Source organism: Cynocephalus volans, chromosome 8 (assembly GCF_027409185.1).
Source record: "Cynocephalus volans isolate mCynVol1 chromosome 8, mCynVol1.pri, whole genome shotgun sequence".
NCBI lineage: Eukaryota > Metazoa > Chordata > Mammalia > Dermoptera > Cynocephalidae > Cynocephalus > Cynocephalus volans.
Window position 1 is genome coordinate 22,788,467 of NC_084467.1, and position 14,875 is coordinate 22,803,341.

The 14,875-nt window shown below is 34.4% G+C and overlaps 1 protein-coding gene across 8 annotated transcripts in view; it reads left to right on the forward strand.

The window, feature by feature from the left end:
• The window catches only part of EPB41 (erythrocyte membrane protein band 4.1), a 158,052-nt gene that overhangs the window by 62,807 nt on the left and 80,370 nt on the right, over positions 1-14,875 (forward strand). For all 8 annotated transcript variants that reach the window (XM_063104551.1, XM_063104543.1, XM_063104545.1 and 5 more), the window contains exon 5: positions 8,797-8,839. In XM_063104551.1, coding sequence (XP_062960621.1) covers positions 8,797-8,839 — 43 coding nt within the window. The remainder of the gene's footprint in view (positions 1-8,796; positions 8,840-14,875) is intronic.

Below are 14,875 nucleotides of genomic sequence, written 5' to 3' on the forward strand. Positions count from 1 at the left end.
ATGGTCCCTGTCATCTGGAGCTTCTAGTTTCCTACGAAGATAGCATTAATTACTGGTGTGATGAGTATTATACAAAAAAGAAGTACAGGATGTCATGGGAAGTTATGGTCCAAGAAGTTTTCTCTGGGGAAGTGATGCCTTAGCTGGGACCTGAAGGATAAAATGGGCAAGTGAAGTGGAAAGAGAATGGCTTGTGTAAAGACATGGAGTTGAGAGAGTGACATTTGAGGAACTGAGAGCCATCTAGCCTGGCTGAACGTAGGGTGTGAGGAATAGAGTAATAGATGAATCTGGAGAGGTACATGAGGTGGAAAGAGGCGTGGGGGTTCTGAAGAGTCTTTTATACAATGTATTGAAGCCATTCTAGTTAATTCTTTCTCCAAGATGATTTCAATTTATTAAGAAAAGTTGGGCAGCAGGCTTTCACACTTGTTAACCCTATAGATTATGTTGAGTTAGATAGTGCAAACTAGAAGACATGGAATAACACTTTGTCTAAACAGAATCTATTTGTTGAATATACCTAGTAGCTACCTAGTAGTTTGCAAAAGTTTATTCCTTCTATGAATGACTGTTGACTCAAACAAAAGAACTGTGTCTACCAGCACTAGGTTAATATTGTTCTTTGAGGACTTAACCTTTCCTTTGTCTCCCTAACAGTTCAGACCAGCTTGTACTGAAGCCTCATTTTCATTTTCCTATTAGTAAGGGAACATTGAAGTTAATTAAAAACAAAACAGGCTGGCCAGTTAGTTCAGTTGGTTAGAGCGTGGTTTTATAATACCAAGGTCCGGGGTTTGGATCCCTGTGCTGGCCAGCCACAAACAAAAACAAAAACCCAAGAAAACAAAAAACAGTACCCCAAAACTGCAGTGAAAAACTTTCTGCATCTGTGATAAAACACTTATCCCATACAAGCTCAGGGAGATAATTTTCATTCCCAGAAATTGAATGTGGTTATACTGTGAAAAAAACAACCAAGGTTGATTTGACAATAATTTAGATTCCTTGAATTTGGCATGTAAATAAAGTCACTAAGTGCTCACTTATTTAATATAACTGGAAATAATTTTTCTATGAACCAAACATGCATAAATATCTGAAACCTGGCTCATCTAAAGGCATTCAGTAGAAGAAATCTTTTCTGCTTGCAATTGAGCTTTTAGGGCCCACACTGGGACAAAAATTTTCACTTGCACTGAAAACATTTCACCATTGTTGGTGTCATTCATACTCTGTCCTGTCTACAAGTTTTATTCCCTTTGTAGTAGTTTTTTACTACCTTAATTAGTTTTTAATGAGCAAATATTAAAGTGCTTTATTTATGTTCATTTATATATTTATATGTAAAGTGTTGTTAAAAGTGCCTAATATGAAAGCTGAATAGCAACTACAAACCTGGTATGAAAAGGGAATATTGTTCCTCTTAAAGTATTTCTAGATAAGAAAATCTGATGTCTATGAATCATAATCTAGCTTTAACTTCCCTGATAGTTTATAAGAATCCCTACTGGAGAAAGCAGCAGGCAAGTGAATCAGTGGGAAACATAGGGCTTGTCATAGTCAGGGCATTGGCAGGTCTTTGGATTAAAATGAGGGTGCTTAGCTAATCCAGGAAGCAGGGCATGAAAGGCAAAGAAGGAACTTCATTAGTACATGGCCCAGGCAAATATTGTACAAAAATGAATCTGGGGAAGACTTACCTTAGCAATGTCAGGTTAAAGGGCAAATATAGTAGCAAAAGTCATCTTGGTGATGATAGTTTTTCCTCAGTGTGCTGTCTCTTGAGTCACACTTCTCCAGTATCCTGTGGGATACTGCAAAAGCAGTGCTAAGGGGAAGTTTATTGCCATAAACACTCATATCAAAAGAATAGACAGATTTCAAAGAAACAACCTAACCCCACAACTCAAAGAATTAGGAAAACAAGAACAATCCAATCCCAAAATTAGTAGATGGAAAGAAATAATTAGGATCAGAGCAGATGTAAATGAAAGAGACTCAAAAAATGATACAAAAGATCAATGAAACAAAAAGTTGGTTTTTTGAAAAGATAAACAAAATAGACAAATCATTAGATAGGTTAACTAAAAAAGAGAGACGACCCAAATAAAAATCAGATATGAAAAAGGAGACATTACAACTAATACCAAAGAAATACAAAGAATCATTAGAGACTATTATAAACAACTATATGCCAACAAATTTGAAAACCTGGCGGAAATGGATAAATTTTTGGACATATACAAACTACCAAGTTTGAAACAAGAAGAAATAAAAAACCCAAACAGACCAATAACAAGCAATGAGATTGAAGCAGTAATCAGCAGCTCCCAGCAAAGAAAAGCCCAGGACCAGATGACTTTACTGCTGAATTCTATCAAACTTTTAAAGAGAAATTAATGCCAATTCTCTTCAAACTACTCCAAAAAGTTCAAACAGAGGCCATTCTCCCAAACTCATTTTATGAGGCCAGCATCACCCTGATACCAAAGGCAGACAAAGATACAACAAAAAAGAAAACTACTGGCCAATATCTCTGATGAACATAGATGCAAAAATCCTCAACAAAATATTGGCAATCAGAATACAGCAACACATCACAAAAAATTATACAACATGATCAAGTTTGATTCATCCCAGGATGGTTCAACATATGCAAGTCAATAAATGTCATTCACCACATCACCCAAAGCAAGTACAAAAACAATATGATTATCTCGATAGATATAGAAAAAGCACTTGACAAAATTCAACATCCTTTCATGATAAAGACTCTCAGCAAATTAGGTATAGAAGGGAAGTATCTCAACATGATAAAAGCCATCTACCACAAACCCACCACCAATGTCACCCTGAATGCTTTCAGCTTTTCCCTTAAGATCAGAAACAAGACAGGGATACCCACTCTCACCACTTCTATTTAACATAGTATTGGAAATACTAGCCAGAGCAATCAGACAAGAAAAAGTAATAAAAGGCATCCAGATTGGAAAAGGCAAGTCAAACTCTGTTAGCGGATGATGTGATCCTACATACAGAAAAACCTAAAGACACTACCAAAAAACTCTTAGAGCTGATAAATTATTTCAGTAAAGTTGCAGGATACAAAATCAACATGCAAATATCAGTAGTGTTTTTATACTCCAATAATGATCTAGCAGAAAAAGAAATCAGGAAAGCAAGCCCATTTACAATAGTCAACAAAATAATAAAATACCTAGGAATCAATTTAATCAAGAAGATGAAAAATCTCTACAATGAGAACTACAGATCACTGGTAAAGAAATTAAAGAGGACACAAAAGGCAGGGAAGACATTTTATGCTCTTGGATCAGAAGGATTAACATTGTGAAAATGTCCATACTATCCAAAACGGTCTACAAATTCAATGCAATCCCCATCAAAATGCCAATGACATTCTTCCCAGAAATGTAAAAAATAATCCTAACATTCATATGGAACAACAAAAGACCCCAAATAGACAAAGCAATCCTGAACAACAAAAAATAAAGCCAGAGGCATTACACTACCTGCCTTCAAATTATACTACGAAGCTATGGTAACTAAAAAAGCATGTTACTGGCATAAAAACGGACACTCAAACCAATGGAATAGAATAGAGAACCCAGAAATCAACCCACATACTTATAGCCAACTCATATTTGAAAGGGCAACAGGAGCATACACTGGGGAAAGGACTGCATCTTCAATAAGTGGTGCTGGGGAAACTGGACATCCATATGTAGAAGAATGAAACTAGACCTGTACCTCTTGCCATATACCAAAATCAACTCAAAATGGATTAAAGAGTATATATAAGACCCCAAACTATAAAACTACTAAAAGAAAACATAGGTGAAACATTTCAGGACTGGGCAAAGACTTTATGAATAAGACCCCAAAAGCACAGACAACAAAAGAAAAAATAAATGGTATTATATCAAACTAAAAAGCTTCTGCACAGCAAAAGAAATAGTTAACAGAGTGAAAAGACAACCTACAGAGTGGGAGAAAATATTTGGGAACTATGCATCCATCAAGAGATTAATGCCCAGAGTATACAAGGAACCAAAACAACTTAAGAGTAAAAAAAAAAGTAGCCCGATTAAAAAATGGGCAAAGGAGCTGACTAGGCATTTCTCAAAGTAAGATATACAAATGGCCAGCAGACATATGAAAAAATGCTCAACATCACTAAGCAGCAGGGAAATGCAAATCAAAACCACATTGAGATATCATCTCATGCCAGTTAGACTGGCCATCATTGAAGAGACAGAAAATAACAAATGCTGACAAGGATGTGGAGAAGGGAGAACCCTCCTACACTGTTGGTGGGACTGTAAATTAGTGCAGCCATTATGGAAAACAGTATGGAGTTTCCTCAAACGACTACAGACAGAATTGCCATATGATCCAGCAATCCCACTGCTGGGTGTATACTAAAGAATGGAAATCATCATGTTGAAGGGATACCTGCACTCCCATGTTTATTGCAGCCCTATTTACAATAGCTAAGAGTTGGAACCAACCTAAATGTCCATTGATGAATGACTGGATAAGGAAAATGGTATATATACACAATGGAATACTAGAATGCCATAAAAAGAAATGAAATTCTGCCATTCACAGCAACATGAATGAACTTAGAGAAAATTACGTTAAGTGAAATAAGCCAGACACAGAAAGAGAAATACTGCATGTCCTCACTCATAATTGGGAGCTAAAACAAACAAACAAAGAAAAGAAAAAAAGATACAAGAACCACAATAATTTGTTGAACTTTCAAAAGGAGAGAACAGAACTGAGGCTGCCAGAGGTGGGAAACGTGGAGGGGGAGGAGGGTTAGTGAGAAATTGGTAAAGGGCCACAAAAAATGATTACATTATGTAAAGTAATTATAGTAATAAAAAAATACAAGAAAATGTGTAAATTATACATGTACATCTCAAGTAATTTTTACAAAGTGAATACATTTATGTAAACTCCACCAAGATAAACCAAAAAAATGAACATTACCAGAACTTTTGTATCTCTTCCCAGTCACTGCTCCCTTTTGTTTTCTCTTCATCCCTTAAATGCAAGTGTTCCCCAAGGGTCTATTTTTAGTTTCTTTGTTTTCACTCTACTATCTGCTCTCTGGGTGATTTTTGTCTATTTTCATGGTTTTATCTACCACCTATACAGGAAAGGTGCCTAAGTTATATATCTCTGGTCCAAATCTCTTTTCTGAGTGCTAGATCTACTTTTCTAGCTATTTTTGAAATATTCCACTTGGATTTCCAAAGATACCTTAAATGTATGTGTTTATAAATATACCACAATTTATTCTACTGTTGATATACATTTCCAAAGATATCTTAAATGTATGTTTATATATATACCATAATTTATTTATTCTACTGTCGATGGGCTGTTGCTATATTTTTCTTCTTCATAAACCTTTTTCCTTTTTCTACATTTCCTGTTTCAGTGAATAGTACATCTACCCAGTTGCTCAAGCCAGCTACTTGGGAATTATCCTTCACCATTATACCTTACCTACCCTCATAATCAGCCTATTCCTCCACCCACACCTCATTTTCTTAGTCACAAATCCTGTTTTAGCTTCTAAATATCTTTCTTCTCTGTCCCGTAGACTTTATCCCATCAGGCCCTTTTGATTATCAATATTAGTACCATTTATTGAGTACTGACTAGGTGCTTTTTATAGACATCAAATTGTTTAATTCACAATAACTCTGTGAGGAGGGTAGTTTTATTCCAGTTTTACATATGAGAACATTGAGGCTCAGAAAGATTGTCTTACATAAGGTTACAAAACTAATAAATGGTGGAGAGATTGAGACAGAATTGGAATATAAGACTGTCTGACTTCAGTGCCTATACCCTTAACCAATTGTACTCTGCTGGACCGTAATTATCATTCTCAACTATAGCCTCTTATTTGGTTTCCCTGTCTACAGTCATGCTTCCTCTAATTTGTGTCATTCCTTTATTTTAAATCCTTCAGTGGTTCATGCTTGCCTAGAATTTGATAAAGTCCAAGTTTCCTAGCCTGGAATACTATGCCCTCCATGATCTGGCCTTTGTTGTTCTTTTCAGTTTTGTTTCTCTCCTCCTTGCCTCTGTGCTCCATCTATGCTGAACTACATACAGCAATTCAGATATATCGTATCACCTTTTATAAGTTTGTGCCTTTCTAATTACTTCCTTTTCTTCTTTGCCTGGTTAACTCTTGTTTGTCCTTCAAGACTCAATTTAGGTCCCCCAAACATTCTATTGAGAAACATTTCCTAACTGCCTTTTAATCCATTTTGGTTCACTTCTTCTGTATTCTCAGAGTACTCTACACTTTATTATAGCACTATCACATTTTACTCTATGCTTTATTATAGCACTATCACACATTTCTGTCATAGTAATTATCAGAGCTAGAACAAATTAATTCACTATTCACCTTCCTTATTAGGATGATAACTCCTTGTGGACAAGTGCTGTTTTTTAATCTTCTTTTTTTTAACCATAGTGCCTAGCACATGGAAGCATTCCTTAAATATATGTCAACTAAATAAAATGCTGGAAATTAATTAATTAATTAATTAATTATTTTTTCTTCCAAATTTAATTTTATTTTGTCAATATACAATGTGATTGATTATTGTGGCCAGTTACCGAAACCTCCCTTCTTTCTCCCTCTCCCCCCTCCCTCCCAACAATGTCCTTTCTGTTTGCTTGTCGTATCAACTTCAAGGAATTGTAATTGTTATGTCTCCCCCCCCCCCCGTTTTTTTGTGTATTTATTTATTTATTTTTAGTTCCCACAAATAAGTGAGAACATCTGATATTTCTCTTTCTGTGCCTGACTTGTTTCACTTAATATAATTCTCTCTAGGTCCATCCATGTTTTGCAAATGGCAGTATTTCATTCTTTTTTTATAGCAGAGTAGTATTCCATTGTGTAGATATACCACATTTTCCTGGAAATTAATTTAAATAGAGCATAAAAGTACTTGTTCTTATACACATTGATTTTTATTATATCCAGAAGATTTTATTTATGTTTTTGATTTTTGTTTGGAGGTGTGGATACTGAAGCGATAATAATTTGTTCTATAAGGTAGCTTATACCTTGGATTCCCCATGTGATTGATAAAAATCTGGGTTTGCCCTCTCTTTGTCAAATTGGTGGGAATTCTAGCCCCAGATTCATAGAATGGCACATGGACTCCCTGGAAAGAAATTGGCAACTTCATGTTACTTTGGGAGATTGTCTTAAAATAATGGAAAATGGTGGGAAATATCTACTCCAAAGTGGTAGATAGTAGTCTTTGGTAAGAGTTCTGGATTGCGTGGTATAAACCAAAGTTCCCAGAGGTTCCACAAAACTTATCAACTGGTGCTTTTTAAGTCTTTTGCCTTTGGGCCTACAACAACTTAATGTTCTTTCATCTAAATGGAGAAAACACCCAAGACCCACTTTTCTGACAAGTATGCTTAGTTTTTATACTATAGAACAATTTTATATTGGGATATTTATTAATATATATTTCTTCTGTGTTGATTGTGGGGGAAGTATGAAAGGAAACTAGTTCCCACTCTAGTGTTTATTGTATGTTGTCTTGTCTCTCTATATCACAAAGTAGTGTAATCAAATACAAGCGTACTTCAAAAAGTTCATGTGAAGATTTGTATTATCTTTCAGTTCTACTTTTCCATGAACTTTTTGAAATATGCTCATATAAAACTGTCTTTAAGCCCTTTCTTTTGGTAGGGCAAATGGGATGGTCACCCTGTGCTCTGCCCTTGTTGGTAGGGGGTGAGGAGAGGACACCTTACTCTTCTTCTAAATACCACTAAAGTTCAATATTAAACCTTTCAGATGAAGGAAGGGGAGGGATTAGGAGGAGACATAAAAGGGGCTCCTGGGGTGCTTGTTATAATGTTATAATTCTTATTATTCACTTTGATACTTTATTATCTATATACTTATGTCCTACATACTTTTCTGTATGTATCCTATATTCAATAAAAAATTTTAAACAATTCTAGAAATTTAGAAACTTCTGTCTTTAAACATTTCTCGAAGGGGCCTCTGAAAGATGTTAATGGTGAGGCTCTTTTCAAATGCCATAGTTTTGAATGGTCTGCCATGGACTGAGGAGCCCTACTCTAGTGACGTGCAGACTTTAAGTGGAGTGTTTAAGAATAGTGAAGGGAGAGATTAGTGTGGGCAAGCGTAGTTAGGGAAAACAAATATTCATTCATTCAGTAGACATTAACTGGGCATGAACCTTGTACCAGATGCTGTGCTGACATAGAAAACTTGAACAAAACCAAAAATCAGGGTTGGAGGGGAAAACAACATTTTCAGGATGCCAATTAATACTGGCTATAGTTCTATACTAGTCTTTACAGATTAATATAAATAGCAAATGCTTATTTAGCATATGCTCTTTACTAAGAGATTTATATGTATGAATATTAACTCATTTAATCTTCACAATAAATCTACAAAGTAGGCACTACTACTAATATTTTATGGATGAGGAAACTGAGGTAAAGACATTCTAGTCACTCAGCCAGGAAGTAGTGGAGCTAGGATTCAAGCCCAACTGTCTGGCTCCTTGCTTCTCTGCTTGAAATCACTATGCTTTGTGAAATTAATGCAAAGACTATCAATGGAAATGTAGGTTGATCTGGAGTCACTATTTGAAGATGGTCAGTGATCCTGCTTTCAGTATTCTGTTTATGTGTTTTGGAACTCTGTGTGAGTGCATTTTCTTCTTTTTACAGACATGGCTGGATTCCGCCAAAGAAATAAAAAAGCAGCTTCGTGGTAAGTGGATATAGCCCTTTTTATACTTCTTTTTTTCTTTTTGTAGGTCAGAGAATTTCCAACCATTTCTAGCTTTGAGTCAGTCACTTTAGAATCCTGACTATTGCAGATTTCTTTGAAATTGGGATAAAGCCTTCCCTTGGAAGGAGGAGATTCCATAATACAAAAGTGCAGCAGAGGTGGACACTATTGGGGTGTAGGCAAGATCTTGATGATTTTTTTTTTTTTTTTTTACAATTAGGCAAAGTTGGGGAAGATAGGAACCAGTTAAGAGTAACAGAAGGTGGAAAAGAACAAGATGAGAAAAGAAAAAGGGATACGGGAGTCAGTTCTCAAAATGGTAGTGATTGAAACTGCAGTAGCCTACTAGGAGGAGTTTGCTGGTGGATCCTGTTCCTTTTAAGTTGTTCTGGACCCTTGCATTCTAACTTTCTCCATGTTTTCCTCTCTACAGTTCTTTTTGTCCCTTTCTACAGTGCTCTTCCAAGTTGAAGTATAGGGGACTGTAGAAGAAAAATAAGAATGAAAGAACAAGAATTGCTTGCTTTACTCTTCTGACTTTGTGGCTTCACTCCTAGGTCCAAGCCATCTAGTGTATATTTCTGCTTCAAACCCTGCTCCGATTGGTGTCCTGGGAGTGGTATTTCTGGGCTGAAAAAAGTGTAGATCAGTATTTTGCAACCCCAGGCCCAATGGGCTAGCTAAGGGGTAGAGACCTTTTTTCCTGATTAAGACTAGCTGTCTTTTTAGTTTATTTTATTTTTGAAGAATCTTCCAGGATATACAATAGTTTGCTAATCATGATTAGTAAATTTTAACTCTGTCACCTGACAACAAACTTTACTTTTCATTTGTTTCTTAAAAGAAAACACTTGTTGTGGTGAAATGTTTTCCTTTAGACCCGTTTACAATTGCTTTAACTTTGTTAAAATAGAGAAACAGAATACTCCTTTGGACTGGCAACTCTCTCTGTTTGCTCTATGCCTATAAAAGCTTGTTTTAAAATGCAGGTCAGAGCAAAAAATATTCAGAATATTTGAGATATGACAAAAACATAACTCATTTCAATGAAAATACTTTTAATAGTATTACTCAGGAACAAAAGTTTGTACAAGAAAACTCTTCAGGAAGAAAGGTTAACACAGTTTATGATGAGTGAAAAAGAGTAGTGGATTATCTTCCTGGGTATTAAAAAAATCTCTTGCTAAGAAAAAGAACCTAAATATTTGTCATTTTAAAAAATTACAAAATAAGTAAAAACCCTTCCTTCAATCAACATGGGGAAAAAAAAATGTGCCTAAGAAAAACTTTAATAGAAAATCAAAATGTAAATATATCATTAAGCCAAAGAGAAGGTTGACATTTATCTGTTGCATAGGTGGTTTTTTAAAAAAAATTTTTCATGACACCAGTAATATATATCCATTGTGAAAAATTTAAACATTGTGGAACTATATCATGGAGAAAGTAAAAGTCCCCTAAATCTGTCCTTTGTTAAATTGGTATAATCTGCAAGATTTTTTCTGGGCATATATGAATATTGCTTTTTAAAAATAAAACTACACTGGGCTGGCTGGTTAGCTCAGTTGGTTAAGGTGTGGTGCTGATAACACTAAGGTCCAAGATTTAATCCCTATACTGACCAGCCATCGAAACAAACAAACAAAAAAGGCAAAAATACAAGTATGCTGTACGTAGTTTTTAAAATTAATTTAAAAAATAGATGCTGTAAGTATGTGGTACAGAATTAAAAGGTACAGATGAGTAAAGTGCAAGGTAAATCTTCCTTTTTCCCTGTCCTAGTCATGTAGTTTCCTTTCCTGGAGGCAACCGTGGTAACTAGTTTCTTGTGTTCTTTCCAGAGATAATCTGAGTGTATATAGACACACACATTTTAATATAAATATACAACTGACCTTTTTTATTTAACATAATTTGGAGTACTCTCCATGCAAATATATATATAAATTTACTGCTTTATAACATTTTTAAATGATTATATGCACAATATATGTAACCGGTCCTATTGATGGGCATTTTGGGTTAATCTCAATAGTTTGCCATTACAAACAAGGTTGCAGTGAACTTATTTGTATGTATATCTCTGTGCATTTATATAAGTGTTTGTATATAAATTTCTAGAAGTAAAATAAAAAACTGAATATTTAAAATTGTAATAGATATTCAACAGCAAGATTTTTTTCACATATCAAAAAATATAGAAAAGTATGGAAGCTAATATAACAAATATCCATGTACCCACCACCTAGAATTAACATGTGTTAACATTTTTGATTTAAAATAGAACAGCACAGGTTAGTTTTCTCTCTTTATTTTCTCCCAGTTCCATCCCCTTCTCTCCCTATCCGTAGAAATCTATTATCATGAGTTTGGGGTGATTCCTTTCTGTCCATGTTTTTATATTTTTTCTTTCAGATATCCATACCCATGTACAATATATAGTATTGCTTTGTCTGTTTTTTTGAAATTTCCCTCAGACCCAGTCCTACCATTTGGATCTTCCGAGGTTTATAGTCTCTTTCCCTCCTCCCAGTGTTTTTACTTTGTTTATTCTCTTGGTTATGGATAAGAGAGATCTCCCTTACTGAGTCAGACTAGCCACTCCCGTCCCTTTCTGGAGTAGTACAGAGCAAAAGCAAGAAATCCTTATACCTTCTATATATACTGTAAATTACTAATGTATAATTTACACATTATGTTGATAAAAATTTATAGCCTATGTATGCCCCTTCCTCAGTGCATCTTCCTCTCTTTCCCTGCAGAGGTCACCACTCTCCTGAATTTTGTGTTAATGATTCCATTGAGTTTTTGAAATGGTTTTTATTACCTATGAATGTATACCTAAGAATCTAGTGTTATGTTTTTTCTTTTCTAAAGATCATGCAAATTGAATTGTATAATAGATAATCATATGTAACTTGCTCTTCTTACTCAATATAGTTTTTGAAATTCATCCTTGTTGAAAAGAAAATTTTACAAAACAATTCTTAATCTTTACTATGTGTTATATGAATGATATTCTGATTTTTTTCTTTTATATTCCATTTTGTGTTTTTAAATGCCAATATTTTTTCCCAGCGAATTTATTTTACAATGGATCATGATCCACACTTTAAAAAACACTGACTTAGGATATATACTTGGAAGTGGAATTGCTAGGTTATAAATTATGTTTATTTTTGACTTTATAAGGTATTGACAAATTGCTGTCCTTTAAATCGATTGCAACAGTTTACATCCCTACCAATATCATATGAGAGTTCTTGGTTTCCTGTGTCCTGAGACAGTGGGATTTTTTTTTCAATTATTAACTAAAAAATGTTTTTGACCTAATTTTAGACTTACAGAAAAGTTAAAAGAATGGTATAAAGAACTCCTGGATACGCTTCACGCAGATTCCTCAAATGTTCATATTTTATTATATTAGCTTTATCTTCTTTTCTATTTATCTATACAAAAACACACACAGGGTTTTCCCTGAACCATTTAAGGGTAAGTTGCACCATAGCAGCACTACTCACAATAGCCAGAATGTGGAAACAGCCCAAATATCCATCACAGGTAATCGATAAACAAAATTAGGATATTCATACAATGGAATATTATTCACCCAGGAAAAAGGATGAAGTACTGATACATGCTACTGTGTAGATGAGCCTCAAAAACATACCAAATGAAAGAAGCCAGACACAAAAGGCCACATATCTTATATTCTATTTATATGAAATATCCAGAATAGGTTGATCCATAGAGACAGAAAGCAGATTAGTGGTTGCCAGGCTTTGGGGGGAGGGGACACTGGAGAGTGACTGCTTAATGGATACAGGGTCTGTTTAGGGAGTCATGAAAATGTTTTAGAACCAGATAGAGGTGATGGTTGCACAACATTGTGAATGTACCAAATGGCACTGAATTGTACACTTTAAGATGATTAATATGTGAATTTTACCTCAGTTAAAAAAAGAGTACATTGTAGTCATGCTGCTCTTCTGCCTCTGAATAGTTCAGTTTGTATATCCTAAAATCTAGGAATTTTCTTACATAACCACAATATGATTATCAAAAGCAGGAAATTAACATTGAAACAATACTAACCTTTATACCTTATTTGTCATTTTTCCCATTGATATCCTTTAAAGCAAAAGAAAGTCTAAAGTAATAATTTACATTTAGTTGTCACATCTCCTTAATTTTCTTTAATCTGGAACAGTTCCTGAGTCTTTAAAGTATTTCATAAGATTGATGGTTTTGACGAGTACAGACCAGTTATTTCATAAATAGTCAATTTCTGATGTTTCCTCATGGTTAGGTTCAGCTTATGTACTTTTGGCAGAAATGTCATTGAAGTGTTGCCGAGTTAGAAGGCAAAAATTTTGATGTTAAAAAATTTTAGAGCTTTTCCAGTCACCATTTTTTGTTACATTTCCCCCTGTGTAACGGAGACGAAAAAAGAATTACATGATTACTCAAAGCACTATGGATGCATTGAGAGGCCCGGAAGGACTGCACTTCAGTCATTTCCCTACTAGGAGAAGAAAACTGAATATGAGAGCGTGATTCAAAGTTGGCCTCTCCCTTTTATTGTAAAGACAAGGAAGTTTCGCAAGAAAATTCAGTTAATTTAATCATTACAAAAAACACAAGGATATGGGCAGATTATGGCTAAGTATAGTTTTAACAAATGGAAACTAGTAATGTCAGTGAAGTAAAGTGACATTCTATAATGCAATTTGTAAAAGGTTAAGTCAGTTCACCAACAAAAGCTTGTTCTTAGCAAATACTGTCTTTTCTTACAGCAATTTCCTTAGTATTTTTACACAACAATCAAGCAACTTTCTTAACATATCAAACAGTAGGTTAACCAAGGACATTTGTCCTTGAGCCAGCAATTTTGCTGTGTTACAATTCTTTATCTACAACAGAGACTTTAGCCTGGGAAGGTTTCCTGTCTTTTGCAAGCTTATCATTTCTATATGTAATTTTAAAAAGTTAGGTTATACCTGAAATTACAGGGCTTTGGAAGCTAGGCCCTGTGAAATACATTTGCTTTATTAATGTTAGTGCACTCCACAATTTTTTTCCTTCACTAAATATTCTCCATAAAGTATTACTAATTATGTGTATCATATTCTAGAAATGGTTACTGACCAGAGCTTTACTTTAGTATTTTTTTGAATTCCAAGTAATTGGCTTTTTTTTAGCTTCCCTGTTGCATTTAGCCCTGAGCCTGCTTACGATGAAACTGGATAGTTTTTTTTTGTTGTTGTTGTTTTTAAATTTTCTTTTTGTGGGCTGGCTGTATGGGGATCCAAACCCATGACCTTGAGGTTAAAAGTCTGCTCTCTAACCAACTGAGATAACTGGCCAGCCCAATTTCTTTAGTAGTATCCAAAACTTGTAATTTTTACATGCAAAAGAATAGGAACCAAAAGTTTTAGTTTCTCTTCTAATTGCTGTTAATGAAAGTAAAGTAGAAAGGTTAAATATTTGGAACATTTCTGTTTAGTTATGGTTATTTTTAATACAGTTAAGCTTCCTTATTTGGGGTTAAATGGAGATAAAAATCCAAAGGGAATATAGTTTTTTTGGTTTTTTAAAAATGTTTTCATTTGATTAGATCTAGTAACTTGAGGTCATTGTGGATCTGGAATAATGGATAGATAAATAATTTTAATATAATAGTGCCTATTATTCTACTTTTGTGCAGCCCTTTTTCTAAAAAAAAAAAATTCCCCCCCCCCCAGAGCATTAGCATTCTCATATGACCTTCACAACAATGCTGTGAGATCAGTTACTTATTTCATTCATTCAATCAACAAATGTTTCTTGAGGACCCATGATATGCCAAACACTGTTTTAGGCACTAGAGATATATACCAGATAAAACAGAAAAACATTCTTGCTTTTAGGAATTTATATTTTAGTGGGAGGAGGCAATGATTATTCTTTAAAAAGTTTTATATGGATGTAAATAAGTAGAAAATGTATGCAGTATAAAATTCAAATAGTATAAAG